Source organism: Phyllobates terribilis, unplaced genomic scaffold (genome assembly GCF_046119375.1).
Source record: "Phyllobates terribilis strain yellow unplaced genomic scaffold, ASM4611937v1 Scaffold_12__6_contigs__length_324123572, whole genome shotgun sequence".
Lineage (NCBI taxonomy): Eukaryota > Metazoa > Chordata > Amphibia > Anura > Dendrobatidae > Phyllobates > Phyllobates terribilis.
In genome coordinates, this window is record NW_027362772.1 from 23,222,524 (window position 1) to 23,241,713 (window position 19,190).

General features: G+C 46.4%; 1 protein-coding gene across 1 annotated transcript in view; it reads left to right on the forward strand.

Annotated features, from left to right (window-relative positions):
- Window positions 1-18,635, forward strand: part of LOC141171960 (uncharacterized) — a 64,824-nt gene extending 46,189 nt beyond the window's left edge. Inside the window, exons 2-5 of the mRNA XM_073655693.1 lie at window positions 8,068-8,134; window positions 8,516-8,878; window positions 13,181-13,447; window positions 14,732-18,635. Of these exons, the coding sequence (XP_073511794.1) occupies window positions 8,089-8,134; window positions 8,516-8,878; window positions 13,181-13,447; window positions 14,732-14,919 (864 nt within the window). The 5' untranslated portion in view covers window positions 8,068-8,088 and the 3' untranslated portion in view covers window positions 14,920-18,635. The remainder of the gene's footprint in view (window positions 1-8,067; window positions 8,135-8,515; window positions 8,879-13,180; window positions 13,448-14,731) is intronic.
- Window positions 18,636-19,190: the final 555 nt, after the last annotated feature.

The window sequence follows — 19,190 nt, forward strand, 5'->3', positions numbered from 1 at the left end:
AACCAGAAACTGCACCAGAGGCAGGACCAGGGGCAGCATCAGAGACAGAACCAGAAACAGCACCAAAAACTGCACCAGAGGCAGGACCAGAGGAAGCATCAGAGGCAGAACCAGAAACTGCACCAGAAATTGCACCAGAGGTAGGACCAGAGGAAGCATCAGAGACAGAACCAGAAACTGCACCAGAGGCAGGACCAGAGGAAGCATCAGAGACAGAACCAGAAACAGCACCAGAAACTGCACCGGAGGTAGGACCAGAGGAAGCATCAGAGACAGAACCAGAAACAGCACCAGAAACTGCACCAGAGGTAGGACCAGAGGAAGCATCAGAGACAGAACCAGAAACAGAACCATAAACTGCACCAGAGGCAGGACCAGGGGCAGCATCAGAGGCAGCACCAGAAACTGCACCAGAAACTGCACCAGAGGCAGGAGCAAAGGAAGCATCAGAGGCAGAACCAGAAACAGCACTAGAAACTGCACCAGAGGCAGGACCAAAGGAAGCATCAGAGACAGAACCAGAAACAGCACCAGAAACTGCACCAGAGGCAGGACCAGAGGAAGCATCAGAGGCAGAACCAGAAACTGCACCAGAGGCAGCACCAGGGGCAGCATCAGAGACAGAACCAGAAACAGCACCAGAGACAGGACCAGAGGCAGCATCAGAGGCAGCACCAGAGGCAGAACTAGAAATTGCACCAGAGGCAGGACCAGGGGCAGCATCAGAGACAGAACCAGAAACAGCACCAGAAACTGCACCAGAGGCAGGACCAGAGGAAGCATCAGAGGCAGAACCAGAAACTGCACCAGAGGCAGGACCAGGGGCAGCATCAGAGACAGAACCAGAAACAGCACCAGAGGCAGGAGCAGAGGCAGCATCAGAGTCATCACCAGAGGCAGAACCAGAAACTGCCCTAGAGGCAGGACCAGGGGCAACATCAGAGACAGAACCAGAAACAGCACCAGAAACTGCACCAGAGGCAGGACCAGAGGAAGCATAAGAGGCAGCACCAGAAACAGCACCAGAAACTGCACCAGAGGTAGGACCAGAGGAAGCATCAGGGACAGCACCAGAAACTGCACCAGAGACTGGACCAGAGGCAGCATCAGAGACAGAACCAGAAACAGCACCAGAAACTGCACCAGAGGAAGGACCAGAGGAAGCATCAGAGGCAGAACCAGAAACAGCACCAGAGGTAGGACCAGAGGAAGCATCAGAGGCAGAACCAGAAACTGCACCAGAGGCAGGACCAGGGGCAGCATCAGAGACAGAACCAGAAACAGCACCAGAAACTGCACCAGAGGCAGGACCAGAGGAAGCATCAGAGACAGAACCAGAAACAGCACCAGAAACTGCACCAGAGGTAGGACCAGATGAAGCATCAGGGACAGCACCAGAAACTGCACCAGAGACTGGACCAGAGGCAGCATCAGAGACAGAACCAGAAAGAGCACCAGAAACTGTGCCAGAGCCAGGACCAGAGGAAGCATAAGAGGCACCACCAGAAACTGCACTAGAAGCAGCACCAGAAACTGCACCAGAAACTGCACCAGAGGCAGGACCAGAGGAAGCATCAGAGGCAGAACCAGAAACAGCACCAGAGGCAGGAGCAGAGGAAGCATCAGAGGCAGAACCAGAAACAGCACTAGAAACTGCACCAGAGGCAGGACCAGAGGAAGCATAAGAGGCACCACCAGAAACTGCACCAGAGGTAGGACCAGAGGAAGCATCAGAGACAGAACCAGAAACAGCACCAGAGGCAGGACCAGAGGCAGCATCAGAGGCAGCACCAGAGGCAGAACTAGAAATTGCACCAGAGGCAGGACCAGGGGCAGCATCAGAGACAGAACCAGAAACAGCACCAGAAACTGCACCAGAGGCAGGACCAGAGGAAGCATCAGAGGCAGAACCAGAAACTGCACCAGAGGCAGGACCAGGGGCAGCATCAGAGACAGAACCAGAAACAGCACCAGAAACTGCACCAGAGGCAGGACCAGAGGAAGCATCAGAGACAGAACCAGAAACAGCACCAGAAACTGCACCAGAGGTAGGACTAGAGGAAGCATCAGGGACAGCACCAGAAACTGCACCAGAGACAGGACCAGAGGCAGCATCAGAGACAGAACCAGAAACAGCACCAGAAACTGCGCCAGAGGCAGCATCAGAGGCAGCTCTAGAAACTTCACCAGAGGCAGAACCAGAGGAAGCATCAGAGACAGAACCAGAAACAGCACCAGAGGCAGGAGCAGAGGCAGCATCAGAGTCATCACCAGAGGCAGAAACAGAAACTGCCATAGAGGCAGGACCAGGGGCAACATCAGAGACAGAACCAGAAACAGCACCAGAAACTGCACCAGAGGCAGGACCAGAGGAAGCATAAGAGTCAGCACCAGAAACAGCACCAGAAACTGCACCAGAGGTAGGACCAGAGGAAGCATCAGGGACAGCACCAGAAACTGCACCAGAGACTGGACCAGAGGCAGCATCAGAGACCAAACCAGAAACAGCACCAGAAACTGCACCAGAGGCAGGACCAGAGGAAGCATCAGAGGCAGAACCAGAAACAGCACCAGAAACTGCACCAGAGGTAGGACCAGAGGAAGCATCAGAGGCAGAACCAGAAACTGAACCAGAGGCAGGACCAGGGGCAGCATCAGAGACAGAACCAGAAACAGCACCAGAAACTGCACCAGAGGCAGGACCAGAGGAAGCATCAGAGACAGAACCAGAAACAGCACCAGAGGCAGGAGCAGAGGCAGCATCAGAGTCATCACCAGAGGCAGAACCAGAAACTGCCCTAGAGGCAGGACCAGGGGCAACATCAGAGACAGAACCAGAAACAGCACCAGAAACTGCACCAGAGGCAGGACCAGAGGAAGCATAAGAGGCAGCACCAGAAACAGCACCAGAAACTGCACCAGAGGTAGGACCAGAGGAAGCATCAGGGACAGCACCAGAAACTGCACCAGAGACTGGACCAGAGGCAGCATCAGAGACCAAACCAGAAACAGCACCAGAAACTGCACCAGAGGCAGGACCAGAGGAAGCATCAGAGGCAGAACCAGAAACAGCACCAGAAACTGCACCAGAGGTAGGACCAGAGGAAGCATCAGAGGCAGAACCAGAAACTGCACCAGAGGCAGGACCAGGGGCAGCATCAGAGACAGAACCAGAAACAGCACCAGAAACTGCACCAGAGGCAGGATCAGAGGAAGCATCAGAGACAGAACCAGAAACAGCACCAGAGGTAGGACCAGAGGAAGCATCAGGGACAGCACCAGAAACTGCACCAGAGACTTGACCAGAGGCAGCATCAGAGACAGAACCAGAAACAGCACCAGAAACTGCGCCAGAGGCAGGACCAGAGGAAGCATCAGAGGCAGAACCAGAAACTGCACCAGAGGCAGGACCAGAGGCAGCATCAGAGTCATCACCAGAGGCAGAACCAGAAACTGCCCTAGAGGCAGGACCAGGGGCAACATCAGAGACAGAACCAGAAACAGCACCAGAAACTGCACCAGAGGCAGGACCAGAGGAAGCATCAGAGGCAGAACCAGAAACTGCACCAGAGGCAGGACCAGGGGCAGCATCAGAGACAGAACCAGAAACAGCACCAAAAACTGCACCAGAGGCAGGACCAGAGGAAGCATCAGAGGCAGAACCAGAAACTGCACCAGAAACTGCACCAGAGCTAGGACCAGAGGAAGCATCAGAGACAGAACCAGAAACTGCACCAGAGGCAGGACCAGAGGAAGCATCAGAGACAGAACCAGAAACAGCACCAGAAACTGCACCAGAGGTAGGACCAGAGGAAGCATCAGAGACAGAACCAGAAACAGCACCAGAGGCAGGAGCAGAGGCAGCATCATAGTCATCACCAGAGGCAGAACTAGAAACTGCACCAGAGGCAGGACCAGAGGAAGCATCAGAGACAGAACCAGAAACAGAACCATAAACTGCACCAGAGGCAGGACCAGGGGCAGCATCAGAGGCAGCACCAGAAACTGCACCAGAAACTGCACCAGAGGCAGGAGCAGAGGAAGCATCAGAGGCAGAACCAGAAACAGCACTAGAAACTGCACCAGAGGCAGGACCAGAGGAAGCATCAGAGACAGAACCAGAAACAGCACTAGAAACTGCACCAGAGGCAGGACCAGAGGAAGCATCAGAGGCAGAACCAGAAACAGCACCAGAAACTGCACCAGAGGCAGGACCAGGGGCAGCATCAGAGACAGAACCAGAAACAGCACCAGAGACAGGACCAGAGGCAGGACCAGAGGAAGCATCAGAGGCAGCACCAGAGGCAGAACTAGAAATTGCATCAGAGGCAGAACCAGGGGCAGCATCAGAGACAGAACCAGAAACAGCACCAGAAACTGCACCAGAGGCAGGACCAGAGGAAGCATCAGAGGCAGAACCAGAAACTGCACCAGAGGCAGGACCAGGGGCAGCATCAGAGACAGAACCAGAAACAGCACCAGAGGCAGGAGCAGAGGCAGCATCAGAGTCATCACCAGAGGCAGAACCAGAAACTTCCCTAGAGGCAGGACCAGGGCCAACATCAGAGACAGAACCAGAAACAGCACCAGAAACTGCACCAGAGGCAGGACCAGAGGAAGCATAAGAGGCACCACCAGAAGCTGCACCAGAGGCAGCATCAGAGACAGAACCAGAAACAGCACCAGAGGCAGGACCAGAGGCAGCATCAGAGGCAGCACCAGAGGCAGAACTAGAAATTGCACCAGAGGCAGGATCAGAGGAAGCATCAGAGACAGAACCAGAAACAGCACCAGAGGTAGGACCAGAGGAAGCATCAGGGACAGCACCAGAAACTGCACCAGAGACTTGACCAGAGGCAGCATCAGAGACAGAACCAGAAACAGCACCAGAAACTGCGCCAGAGGCAGGACCAGAGGAAGCATCAGAGGCAGATCCAGAAACTGCACCAGAGGCAGGACCAGAGGCAGCATCAGAGTCATCACCAGAGGCAGAACCAGAAACTGCCCTAGAGGCAGGACCAGGGGCAACATCAGAGACAGAACCAGAAACAGCACCAGAAACTGCACCAGAGGCAGGACCAGAGGAAGCATCAGAGGCAGAACCAGAAACTGCACCAGAGGCAGGACCAGGGGCAGCATCAGAGACAGAACCAGAAACAGCACCAAAAACTGCACCAGAGGCAGGACCAGAGGAAGCATCAGAGGCAGAACCAGAAACTGCACCAGAAACTGCACCAGAGCTAGGACCAGAGGAAGCATCAGAGACAGAACCAGAAACTGCACCAGAGGCAGGACCAGAGGAAGCATCAGAGACAGAACCAGAAACAGCACCAGAAACTGCACCAGAGGTAGGACCAGAGGAAGCATCAGAGACAGAACCAGAAACAGAACCATAAACTGCACCAGAGGCAGGACCAGGGGCAGCATCAGAGGCAGCACCAGAAACTGCACCAGAAACTGCACCAGAGGCAGGAGCAGAGGAAGCATCAGAGGCAGAACCAGAAACAGCACTAGAAACTGCACCAGAGGCAGGACCAGAGGAAGCATCAGAGACAGAACCAGAAACAGCACCAGAAACTGCACCAGAGGCAGTACCAGAGGAAGCATCAGAGGCAGAACCAGAAACAGCACCAGAAACTGCACCAGAGGCAGGACCAGGGGCAGCATCAGAGACAGAACCAGAAACAGCACCAGAGACAGGACCAGAGGCAGGACCAGAGGAAGCATCAGAGGCAGCACCAGAGGCAGAACTAGAAATTGCACCAGAGGCAGAACCAGGGGCAGCATCAGAGACAGAACCAGAAACAGCACCAGAAACTGCACCAGAGGCAGGACCAGAGGAAGCATCAGAGGCAGAACCAGAAACTGCACCAGAGGCAGGACCAGGGGCAGCATCAGAGACAGAACCAGAAACAGCACCAGAGGCAGGAGCAGAGGCAGCATCAGAGTCATCACCAGAGGCAGAACCAGAAACTTCCCTAGAGGCAGGACCAGGGGCAACATCAGAGACAGAACCAGAAACAGCACCAGAAACTGCACCAGAGGCAGGACCAGAGGAAGCATAAGAGGCACCACCAGAAGCTGCACCAGAGGCAGCATCAGAGACAGAACCAGAAACAGCACCAGAGGCAGGACCAGAGGCAGCATCAGAGGCAGCACCAGAGGCAGAACTAGAAATTGCACCAGAGGCAGGACCAGGGGCAGCATCAGAGACAGAACCAGAAACAGCATCAGAAACTGCACCAGAGGCAGGACCAGAGGAAGCATCAGAGGCAGAACCAGAAACTGCACCAGAGGCAGGACCAGGGGCAGCATCAGAGACAGAACCAGAAACAGCACCGGAAACTGCACCAGAGGTAGGACCAGAGGAAGCATCAGAGACAGAACCAGAAACAGCACCAGAGGCAGGAGCAGAGGCAGCATCAGAGTCATCACCAGAGGCAGAACCAGAAACTGCCCTAGAGGCAGGACCAGGGGCAGCGTCAGAGACAGAGCCAGAAACAGCACCAGAAACTGCACCAGAGGAAGGAGCAGAGGAAGCATCAGAGACAGAACCAGAAACAGCACCAGAGGCAGGACCAGGGGCAGCATCAGAGTCATCACCAGAAACTGTACCAGAGGCAGGGCCAGGGGCAGCATCAGAGGCAGAACCATAAACTGCACCAGAGGCAGGACCAGGGGCAGCATCAGAGGCAGCACCAGAAACTGCACCAGAGGCTGGACCATAGGCAGCATCAGAGACAGAACCAGAAACAGCACCAGACGCAGGACCAGAGGCAGCATCAGAGTCATCATCAGAGGCAGAACCAGAAGTTGAACCAGAGGCAGAACCAGAGGAAGAATCAGAGGCAGAACCAGAAACTGCACCAGAGGCAGCACCAGGGGCAGCACCAGAAAAATCACCAGAGGCAAAACCAGAGTATGCCACAGAAGTAGCATCAGAGGCAGAACCAGAAGCAGCACTAGAAAAAGCATCATAGGCAGCACCAGAACCAGAAAAAAACACTGGAAAAATATCCAGAGGCAAAACCAGAGGCAGCACCTGAGGCACAACTAGAAACAACACCAGAAACAGCATCAGAGGCAGGACCAGAGGTAGAGCCACAGGGAGCACCAGAAAGGCGACCAGAGGCACCACCAGAGGCACCACCAGAGGCAGCACCAGAGGCAGCACCAGAGGCAGGACCAGAGGCAGCACCAGAGGCAGCACCAGAGGCAGGACCAGAGGCAGCACCAGAGGCAGCACCAGAGGCACCACCAGAGGCAGAACCAGAGGCAGGACCAGAGGCACCACCAGAGACAGAACAAGAGGCAGCACCAGAGGCAGCACCAGAGGCAGGACCAGAGGCAGCACCAGAGGCAGCACCAGAGGCAGGACCAGAGGCAGGACCAGAGGCAGCACCAGAGGCACCACCAGAGGCAGAACCAGAGGCAGCACCAGAGGCAGCACCAGAGGCACCACCAGAGGCAGAACCAGAGGCAGCACCAGAGGCATCACCAGAGACAGAACAAGAGGCAGCACCAGAGGCCAGACCAGTAACAGCACCATAGTTCCAGATGCAGGATCTGGTGCAGCACCATAGGTAGTACCAGAGACAGCATCAAGAAAAGCACCAGGAAAGGCACCAGAGGCAGTACCTGCCGCAGCAACAGAAACATCCCCAAAGGCAGTTCCAGAGGCAGCAACAAAAGCAGCATAAGAGGCAGCATCAGGAAAAGCACCAGAAACAGCATTAGAGGCAGCACCAGGAAAAGCACCAAAGGCAGCACCAGAAATAGCATAAGAGGCAGCACCAGATGAAGCCCCAAAGGTAGCACAAGAAATAGCATTAAAGGCAGCACCAGGAAAAGTACCAGAGGCAGGATTTGGCACAACAAGTGATGTAGTATAAGTAAAGCAGTTCCATGCTGGGAGGACGCCAAATTTTGGCTTTGATCTCTCTATCATCTTGATGATATTTATGAATAAACATTTATGAAATATGGCGCAAGATTATCCTATTCCTGACTGCTAAACCCGAAAAGTGAGAAATGTAAACCTAACATCTGCATCCTTCTATTTTACAGGTCTTATTCCTTTACAGGAGAATGAAGTTTTTTCATTTAACTATTCTTCTCCTATTTCATAAACTTGGTAAGTGTCAATCGTGAGTTATCTATTATCTATCTATCTATCTATCTATCTATCTATCTATCTATCTATTATCTATCTATCCATATAGTCTACCCTTTGTGGCTCCGTATTGTATGTGGAGTCAAAAAGTTACATAAACTCTATGCGCTGTGGGTGAATAAAGGAAAGTCGTTTTTTGTTTTTTTTTACGCAGAGTAAACTTCATTTTATTTATATCAATAAATCAATAGAAATGTGAAAATAAGAAACTTTGTAATATATTTTATCAAATTCACTTTTTTCACTTTTTTTTTCCTAGACATTACCTGTCTCACTTTCCAGATTTAAATTCTGTTCCATCATATATTCTGAGTCTACTCCTACAATGTGTTTCTTCTACAGGCGGCATCCAGTGCGCTGTTACATTGTTACAACCCCCCGTTGTAGCCGCCATGCTCGGTTCCTCCGTTAATTTGAGTTGCCACATGCAGTTAAATGGCGTGAAACTGGTCCGGGTGAATTTATATTGGTTGATACCAGGAGCAAACAACAAAGTCAAAGACAATCTGTATCCAAAAGTAAAAAATGAAAGTGACCGGAGCCGCAAATCTCGTCTGATCTACCCGGAGTTTACAAAGGACCTGTCCCTGACCATCGATGATGTCCAACTGTCCTATACCGACACCTACATATGTGAAACGTCCCTGGTGATAGGAGATCAGAACACAATTGCTATTGGGAATGGAACATATCTACTTGTGTATGGTGAGTAAAATATCTATTATGTATCTAGAAAAATATGCTGCACTCCTAGTAATGTGAAAAAGTTAGGGACTTATTATTAGTCCTTGTGGCAACATTTTGGTTCCATAATAGAGCCTTTCTCCAGAGAACCAAAACTTTGCCATAGTGCAAAGGGTGCAGGGGACGTGTTATTCTATGCGCTTATCAGAGTACTTGTGACATGATCGCGAGGCGCCGATGGATTGCCATGACAGCCAGGGGGTATTCTGAAGACCCCTGTGCCTGTCATTAAGATCCCCATTTTAAAGCCAACCTGTAGCTGGCATTCATAGGAAATAGTGATCTTCACTATACATAGCAGGACAGATGTACTACTATGTATAGCACAAGCGATCAGATAATCATAGCTTTAAGTCCCCTAAGGGGACTATTAAATTTAGTAAAAATAGAACTTAAAAAAAAATATGAAAAAAATAAAAGAATATATAAAAGTTCAAATTACCCCCTCATGTCCCATTAAAAATAAGGTAATAAAAAACACATATTTTGTATCACTGCATTCGTAAAAGTCCGATCTATCAAAATATATAATAAATTAATCCGATCGGTAGAGGGCGTAATGAGAAAAAAAAATCGAAACGCCAGAATTACAATTTTTTGGTCACTGCAACATTGCACTAAGATGTGATCAAAACTTCTTATCTTCCCCTAAAATGGTATCAATAAAAACGTAAACTCAGGACATAAACGATAAGCCCTCACCCGGCCCCAGATCCTGAACAAAGTTGAATTTGTTTTTTTTTTACAAATTGTTTTTTTTTGCCACTTTAATAAAAAAATATATATATATACAGTACAGACCAAAAGTTTGGACACACCTTCTCATTTAAAGATTTTTCTGTATTTTCATGACTATGAAAATTGTACATTCACACTGAAGGCATCAAAACTATGAATTAACACATGTGGAATTATATACTTAACAAAAAAGTGTGAAACAACTGAAAATATGTCTTATATTCTAGGTTCTTCAAAGTAGCCACCTTTTGCTTTGATGACTGCTTTGCACACTCTTGGCATTCTCTTGATGAGTTTCTAGAGGTAGTCACCGGAAATGGTTTTCACTTCACAGGTGTGCCCTGTCAGGTTTAATAAGTGGGATTTCTTGCCTTATAAATGGGGTTGGGACCATCACTTGTGTTGTGCAGAAGTCTGGTGGATACACAGCTGATAGTCCTACTGAATAGACTGTTAGAATTTGTATTATGGCAAGAAAAAAGCAGCTAAGTAAAGAAAAACGAGTGGCCATCATTACTTTAAGAAGTGAAGGTCAGTCAGTGCGGAAAATTGGGAAAACTTTGAAAGTGTCCCCAAGTGCAGTTGCAAAAACCATCAAGCGTTACAAAGAAACTGGCTCACATGAGGACCGCCCCAAGAAAGGAAGACCAAGAGTCACCTCTGCTTCTGAGGATAAGTTTATCCGAGTCACCAGCCTCAGAAATCGCAGGTTAACAGCAGCTCAGATTAGAGACCAGGTCAATGCCACACAGAGTTCTAGCAGCAGACACATCTCTACAACAACTGTTAAGAGGAGACTTTGTGCAGCAGGCCTTCATGGTAAAATAGCTGCTAGGAAACCACTGCTAAGGACAGGCAACAAGCAGAAGAGACTTGTTTGGGCTAAAGAACACAAGGAATGGACATTAGACTAGTGTAAATCTGTGCTTTGGTCTGATGAGTCCAAATTTGAGATCTTTGGTTCCAACCACCGTGTCTTTGTGCGACGCAGAAAAGGTGAACGGATGGACTCTACATGCCTGGTTCCCACCGTGAAGCATGGAGGAGGATGTGTGATGGTGTGGGGGTGCTTTGCTGGTGACAGTGTTGGGGATTTATTCATAATTGAAGGCATACTGAACCAGCATGGCTACCACAGCATCTTGCAGCGGCATTCTATTCCATCCGGTTTGCGTTTAGTTGGACCATCATTTATTTTTCAACAGGACAATGACCCCAAACACAACTCCAGGCTGTGTAAGGGCTATTTGACAAAGAAGGAGAGTGATGGGCTTCTACGCCAGATGACCTGGCCTCCACAGTCACCAGACCTGAACCCAGTCGAGATGGTTTGGGGTGAGCTGGACCGCAGAGTGAAGGCAAAAGGGCCAACAAGTGCTAAGTATCTCTGGGAACTCCTTCAAGATTGTTGGAAGACCATTTCTGGTGACTACCTCTTGAAGCTCATCAAGAGAATGCCAAGAGTGTGCAAAGCAGTCATCAAAGCAAAAGGTGGCTACTTTGAAGAACCTAGAATATAAGACATATTTTCAGTTGTTTCACACTTTTTTGTTAAGTATATAATTCCACATGTGTTAATTCATAGTTTTGATGCCTTCAGTGTGAATGTACAATTTTCATAGTCATGAAAATACAGAAAAATCTTTAAATGAGAAGGTGTGTCGAAACTTTTGGTCTGTACTGTATATATATATATATATATATATATATATATATATATATATATATATATATGTATACATTTGGTATTTGCACACTTGTATTAACCTGGAGAATGATAATGAGGGGTCTATTTGACCATATAGCGAACATGGGTCAAACAGACCCTTCATTATGATTCTCCAGGTCAGTACAAGTATGCAGATACCAAACGTATATATATATATATATATATATATATATATATAGTTTCTTTTTATTTATTTATTTTTTTTATTTAGGTGGTGAAAAAAAATGTGTAAAATAAAAAAAGATGATTTATTTATGATTATTATTTATTTATAGTAAATCAAAAGTCCAAAATACAATTGTGAAATTGCAATTTTTTTTCAATTTTAATGCACTTGGATTTTTATTTCCTGCTTTCCATCACATGATAAAATGAAAGGTGTGATTTCAAAAGTACAACTCATTTTGGAAATCACAAGCCCTCATATGGCTATGTGGAAGGAGAAATAAAAAAAGTTATAGCTCTACGAATAAGGGGAGCGAAAAACAAGAACGAAAAAACAGAAATTGGCCTCTTCGTGAATTAACCTTAGTTGCATGATAATGATAATATGATAATATCTGTGTTAGGCCACGGTCCCACTATCAGCATTTGGTCAGTATTCGGTCAGTATTTTTTCTCAGGAGTGGGAGCCAAAACCAGGTGAGGAACAATCAGAGAAAAGGTCTAATAGAAACAAGTCACCAATTCTGCATTTATCACCCACTCCTGGTTTTGGCTCCCACTCCTGAGAAAAATACTGACCGAATACTGATAGTGGGGATGTGGTCTTATCAGTAAAAACAGCTCCCCTACTGCTGATGTCAGTAATATACATAGTATGGTGTCCCAGGATCTGCCCTGTACGTGCTCCAGGCTCAGCTTTGATGTCAGAAATCTCAGCTCCTCACTGCACTGAAATACTTATGTTCTGATACTAGTTAACATTATGCTTCCTATATTATTACTATTACTACTACACCATTTTTATGTACTAAATCTAACTGTAATTCCTCTTACGTTGTCTATATTTTACTATTAAGAGACCAGAGCAATCATCAAATTATTTTTTAGCTAAATGCAAAATGCTATGTGTGGTGGAAAACCAGCACTGCATATTACCCTGAAAACACCATCCCCACCATCACACATGGTGGTGGCAGCATCCTGCTGTGGGGAAGCTTTTCTTCAGCAGGGGCAGGGAAGCTGGTCAGAGGGGATGGGAAGATGGGTGAATCAAAATATAGAGAAATCCTGGAGAAAAACCTGATAGAGGCAGCAAAAGACTTGAGACTGGGGCGTAGGTTCACCTTCCAGCAGGACAACAACCCTCAACATCCTGCCAGATCTACAATGGAGGGTTTAGATCAGAGCATATTCCTGTGTGGAGAGAGGTCTCCATCCGATCTCACTGAGCAAGAGCGAGTGTACAAAGAAGACGGGGCAAAATGTTACCTCTAGAATATTTAGTAAACCCTTTATCATTTCCTTTACACATCACAGATACTTGTTACTTTGTGTTGTATCACAGAAAATCCCAATAAAATACATTTACCTTTGTGGGTGTAACGAAAAACATGTAAAAAAGTTCACGGGGTATGTAGACCTTTTCAAGTATTTTTTTATACCTTGTTTGTGCTCTGTGAATGTTCATGGTTTGAGAAAGGCTCAAAAGTTTCAAGAGTCAAAATGTTGCACGTACAGGGGTGAAAAAAGACCACAGATTTTTTCACTATTTCACATCTGGAGTGCACTTTTTGCATCTATCTATTTATCTATCTGGCAATTTACTTCTTCATACCTTTAATAATTTACAGATGAATTGACCACATTTATGAACCACAGTGACCTCGTCTGTAAAGTTAAGGTACAAGCTCCGCAGGACGTGGATCTGGTTTGGGATCTTCAGGGTCAGGATTACAACGTCAGGTCCATTGTGATTCCGGCTTCACACGATTCATACTGGATCCTAAGTGTGATGACGAACCGGACTCAGCAGTGCCAAGAGACCACGACCTTCACCTGTAAGCTCAGGTATAAGGGGCAGAGTCTGGTGGAGCACAGTATGGAGACCACCTGTGCAGGTAAAGTATGCCAAGACAGGAGTATACACTACATTATGCTGTATATTCGTATACAGTGGTGTAAAAAAATGTTTGCACCATTCCTGATTTCTTATTACTTTGCATGTTTGTCACTTAATTGTTTCAGATCACAAAACAAATGTAAATATTAGACAAAGATAACACAAGTAACCACAAAATGCAGTTTTTAATTGAAGGTCTATATTATTAAGGGGAAAAAGAAATCCAAACCTACAGGGCCCTGTGTGAAAAAGTGATTCCTTCCCCCCCTTAAAACATAAATTAACTGTGGTTTATCACATCTTTGGGAAGCTGAGTACTATTTCCCCAGCCACACACAGGCCTGATTACTGCCGCACCTGTTCTCAATCAAGAAATCACTTAAATAGGACAAAGTGAAGTAGACCAAAAGATCCTCAAAAGCTAGACATCATGCTGCGATCCAAAGAAATTCAGAAACAAAGTAATTGAGATCTATCAGTCTGGAAAAGGTTATAAAGCCATTTCTAAAGCTTTGGGACTCCAGCGAACCACAGTGAGAGCCATTATCCACAAATGGTGAAAAGATGGAACAGTGGTGAACCTTTCCAGGAGTGGCCGGCCGACCAAATTCAAATTAATTCACCAGAACTCAAATTGATCAGGATTTGGATTGCTGGATTCTCTTCGGGGAGTGGGAAAGGCCCACATAGATTAATGTTATACTCATCTATTCACATCACTCCCATCATCATTTCTGATGTCTTCAACTTCACCGCAGCTCCCCGTTCCTCGGCACCGGTGTTCTTTTCTTCCATTGCTCCATTCCAATGATGATGTGTGATTGTCCTCGTGCAGTCATGTGTGGGGGCAACTCACATAATGACATACACTGTCCCACCATCTGACTTGTCCGGACAAAGCTAATCACCACCTCGGATTTTCTTGAATAACAGAATGGAGCAATGGATGAAAAGACGTCTGTCGGGGAGAAGAGCAGCAATGCTGCAGCCGAGGATTTGAAGTCATAAGAACAGGTATAGAAGGGCGAGTGAAAAGTTGGTTTTTTTTAAAACCCTTTACCTCTCGTCATGTCAGTAGGATCATTTTCAATTTGAAGTTAATTTTTCAGGCCAAACTTGAACAAATCGGCTCGAATTGAACTTTGGGAGATTTGTTCATCTCTGATATCAATGTTTAAAGCTCCTCCTGGTTATTACCTGATATCTGGGACTTTCTGACCAGATATCTGTGTCTTCTCGGCGGAGTTTGACCTCTTATGACTGATTGTTTCCATTACTTTAGGGAACCTACATTCGCCTCCACACCCCGTCCTGCTCTACGTCCTGATTCTGGGGAACTCTTTCCTAATCCTGATTATTATCATTATTATTATACTTTTCTGGGTGAAGAAGAAGAAGAATAGAAGAGTCCAAGTTATTGCACCGTACGCCAATTTTTCCAAAACCTCAAGGAGATGTTATAATGAATGAATACAAGGGTCTGTTTTGGGGGTACAACCTGCAGCCCCCGACCTGCTGGACAGAATCTCAGTTGATCTACTGTGTGATAATCTGTGTCTCTGTATGAAGATCACTGGGTGCGTCCTCAGGCTATAGATGGACTCATTCGCTAACTTAACGAGACAACAGCAGGAGCAGTAGGACGGTCAGACCAACTCTGTCTGCATGTGTCTGCATCTAAGCTCCACAGACTTGTCTCTTACATCAATGGACTGAGTTGCTCACTGCTCATCTAGAATGGCTTATAGCTGAGCTAAAAAGTGTTTTAAAGTTCTGTTATAACTAAACCCACTGCCCATCAGAGGAGTCAGGAAAACCTAGGGGCCCGTACACCTGAGATAGCTGTCAGCCGAATTGTAGACCCTTCTGTCCCCTCTAGATTCTTCTCTCTGAAAATACCTCTGTCCTCTACAGGCTCCTTTGTCTTCTCCAGACCCCTCTTACACCTCTTTCCCCTACAGATTTCTCTGCTTTCCTCCACACTTCTCTATCCTCCTCCAAACTCTTCTGTCCCCTTCTAATCCCCTTTGCCCCATTCAGTCTTCTCTGAGCTCTCCAAGCTCCTCTGCCCCATCCAAACACTTCTCTACTCTCCAGTCTCTTCTATCCCTTCAAGACTCCGCTGTCTGCTCCAGACTCCCCTTTCTTTTCCAGACACCTCTGTTTCCTCTAGATTCATATGTCCTCCTCCAGAATCTTCTAATCTCTCCAGACTCCTTTGTCCCCGCCAGGCACCTTTGTCCTTCCCAACTTCTACAGACACCTCTGTTCTCCTCAACTCATGCAGACAACTGATAAAGTTTTAAAGTTATGGACTGTGTCACTTGCTGTTCCGGGGCCCTTAACCGAGAAGGGCCAGGTGTCCACTAAGAAGAAGATGTCAGGACAAGATTGTAGCCCAAATGTCCTCCCCAACTTCTACAGACACCTCTGTGCTCCCCAACTCCTACAGACACCTCTATTCCTCATACACCTTTTCTCCTTTTCAGACACTCCTGTACCCCTCCAGACCCATCTGCCCTCCTCCAGACTCTTCTGTCTTCTCCAGATTTTATAGTGCTCTTCAGACTCCTCTGTCATCTCCAGACACCTCCAATTCCTCTGTACTCTCCAGGCCCTCTGTCGCCTCCAGATATCTCCAGACTTCTTTATATCCTCAAGAACACTCTGTCCTCTTCAGACGTTTGTCTTTTACAAACAACTCTGCACTTTCCACACTACTCTGTCCTCCTCCAGACTCTTCTGTTCTTTCCAAAAGCCTCTGCCCTCTTCAGACACATTTTCATTCTCCACACTTCTATGCCTCCTCCAGTCTCCTCTGTCCCCATCCAAACACATCTGTCCATGCAATACTCCACAGTTCCCTCTAGACTCTTCTATTTCTATTCTCAGCCATAACTTCTGTCCTCCTCCAATCTTCTTTGTCCTCTCCAGATGCCTAAGTCCCATCCAGACTTTTTTGTTCCTTACTGGAACTTCAGAACTTCTCAGAGACTTAAGCTATCTCCAAATACCTCTGCCATCGTGGACGGATACAATAGAAAGGTAATAACTTTCTCTGGCATCCATACTCCGCTGTGTGTTGGCTCTCAGACAGGAGCTGTGGAGCTGCTGAGCTCCTGTCTTCTGAGCTACCAAATTCTAAAAGGTCTTTTTACCAATCAGGGGAATCTCAGGACCCCGACCAATCTGCTGAGAATTAAAAGTCCTAAAACATATAACAAATGTGACCAAATATTTACTTTTTTATTTAAATTAATATGGTCTGCAGACCCAGAAAGGTTATGCCCCCTGGGGTAGAGTTACTAGTCTTTTATTTTGCATGAAGCTTTTTTTAATATATGAACATCGTCATGCTTACAGTATATTTACTGTCTGCTTCAACCTCTCAGACAAGAGGGATATTATCTCAACTCTAAATCCACAGACACAGAGATTAATGGAGTTCTGAAATTTTTAAATAGAGCTCAAGGCCAAGTGGAAGCTGCAAAAGCAAGAAGCTGTACAGGAAATATTATTTACAGGATAGGAAAAGGAATATGTTTTATGTGGGGAGAAAAATCATCAATATATGACCACTGCCTATAGAGAAAAACCAAGAGGGAGAACACGCATTACCCAGTGACTGCACCGGCAGAATAGTGAGTGCAGCTCTGGAGTATAATACAAGATGTAACTCAGGATCAGTAATGTAATGTATGTACACAGTGACTGCACCAGCAGAATAGTGAGTGCAGCTCTGGAGTATAATACAGGATATAACTCAGGATCAGTAATGTATGTACACGGTGACTGCGCCAGCAGAATAGTGAGTGCTGCTCTGGAGTATAATACAGGATGTAACTCAGGATCAGTAATGTAATGTATGTACAAAGTGACTGCACCAGCAGAATAGTGAGTGCAGCTCTGGAGTATAATACAGGATGTAACTCAGGATCAGTAATGTAATGTATGTACACAGTGACTGCACCAGCAGAATAGTGAGTGCAGCTCTGGAGTATAATACAAGAAGTAACTCAGGATCAGTCCTCGATAAGTAATGTAATGTATGTATACAGTGACTGCACCAGCAGAATAGTGAATGCAACTCTGGAGTATAATACAGGATATAACTCAGGATCAGTAATGTAATGTATGTACACGGTGACTGCACCAGCAGAATAGTGAGTGCAGCTCTGGAGTATAATACAGGATATAACTCAGGATCAGTAATGTAATGTATGTACACGGTGACTGCACCAGCAGAATAGTGAGTGCTGCTCTGGAGTATAATACAGGATGTAACTCAGGATCAGTAATGTAATGTATGTACACAGTGACTGCACCAGCAGAATAGTGAGTGCAGCTCTGGAGTATAATACAGGATGTAGCTCAGGATCAGTAATGTAATGTATGAACACAGTGACTGCACCAGTAGAATAGTGAGTGCAGCTCTGGAGTATAATACAGGATGTAACTCAGGATCAGTAATGTAATGTATGTAAACAGTGACTGCACCAGCAGAATAGTGAGTGCAGCTCTGGAGTATAATACAGGATCAGTACAGGATCAGTAATGTAATGTATGTACACAGTGACTGCACCAGCAGAATAGTGAGTGCAGCTCTGGAGTATAATACAGGATGTAACTCAGGATCAGTACAGGATCAGTAATGTAATGTATGTATACAGTGACTGCACAAGCAGAATAGTGAGTGCAGCTCTGGAGTATAATACAAATGTTACTTAGGATCAGAATGGGAAAAGTAATATACCCTCAAAATGCTCAACTTTTTATGCAGATTCATTCTACGTAGATTGTACAATAATGATCATAGGTAAACACAGACTTCATTGACTGTTCAACAGTTAATTCTCTTTGCTATTAGTGATAGTTTTCCTTTTTTCCTCTATTTAATCACAGCCCCTGATTTTGTAACTATGACTATCAGGGGTATATGGAGGAGGCAGGATCCTTATTTTCCAGTGATTGCTACAATGTATCAGTCGGAATTCCAGACTCTTCCGCTTAAAAAGCCTTGACTAGAATTCATACAATTGTCTCCATTAGCTGTGAATGCTGTATCATTCGTCTGCAAGCCCCTGATATAAACTAGAATTGTTTTTATTCTTCTGAAGCAAACTGAGATCTTGTGAAAGATGGGAAATTGAAACATAAAATATATTCAAAAGTCTGTATATTGCTGTGTGTAAAGGTGCTATGGTAATAAAAAAGTCTGTTCTGAACTGTTTCCTGTTTCTCACCTTTGCAGTTTCAGTCCTGGGGCTTTGATGTCTATTCTGCTAATGCTGCGGAGGGGTTAATAAATGGTAAAAACAGGATGTACGGTTAATACATTTTTATCTGTGTGATAGTATTAGTATTTTAGAGAAGAAACATCAGATTCATGATATATGGGTCCCATTTTTTTCCAATTCACAAAGAAAATAAATTTAGAGATAGATAATATAATAGATTTTAAATAGGAAGCTACATTACAGAGCGGGGGGTCGAGTGCTGAGGAGCAGAGAGCAGAAAAGTCCCCCCTGCTCTGCTGACCCCTGGTATCACCACAAACACTGCGCCCCGCCGGGGGCTTCATGGCCAAGCAGCTGCATGCAGCCGTACATCACCAAGCACAATGCCGAGCGTCGGATGAAGTGGTGTAAAGCCACCACCACTGGACTCTGGAGGAGACGTGTTCTGTGCAGTGACAGATCGCACTTCTCTATCTGCATCTGATGGAGGAGTCTGGGTTTGGT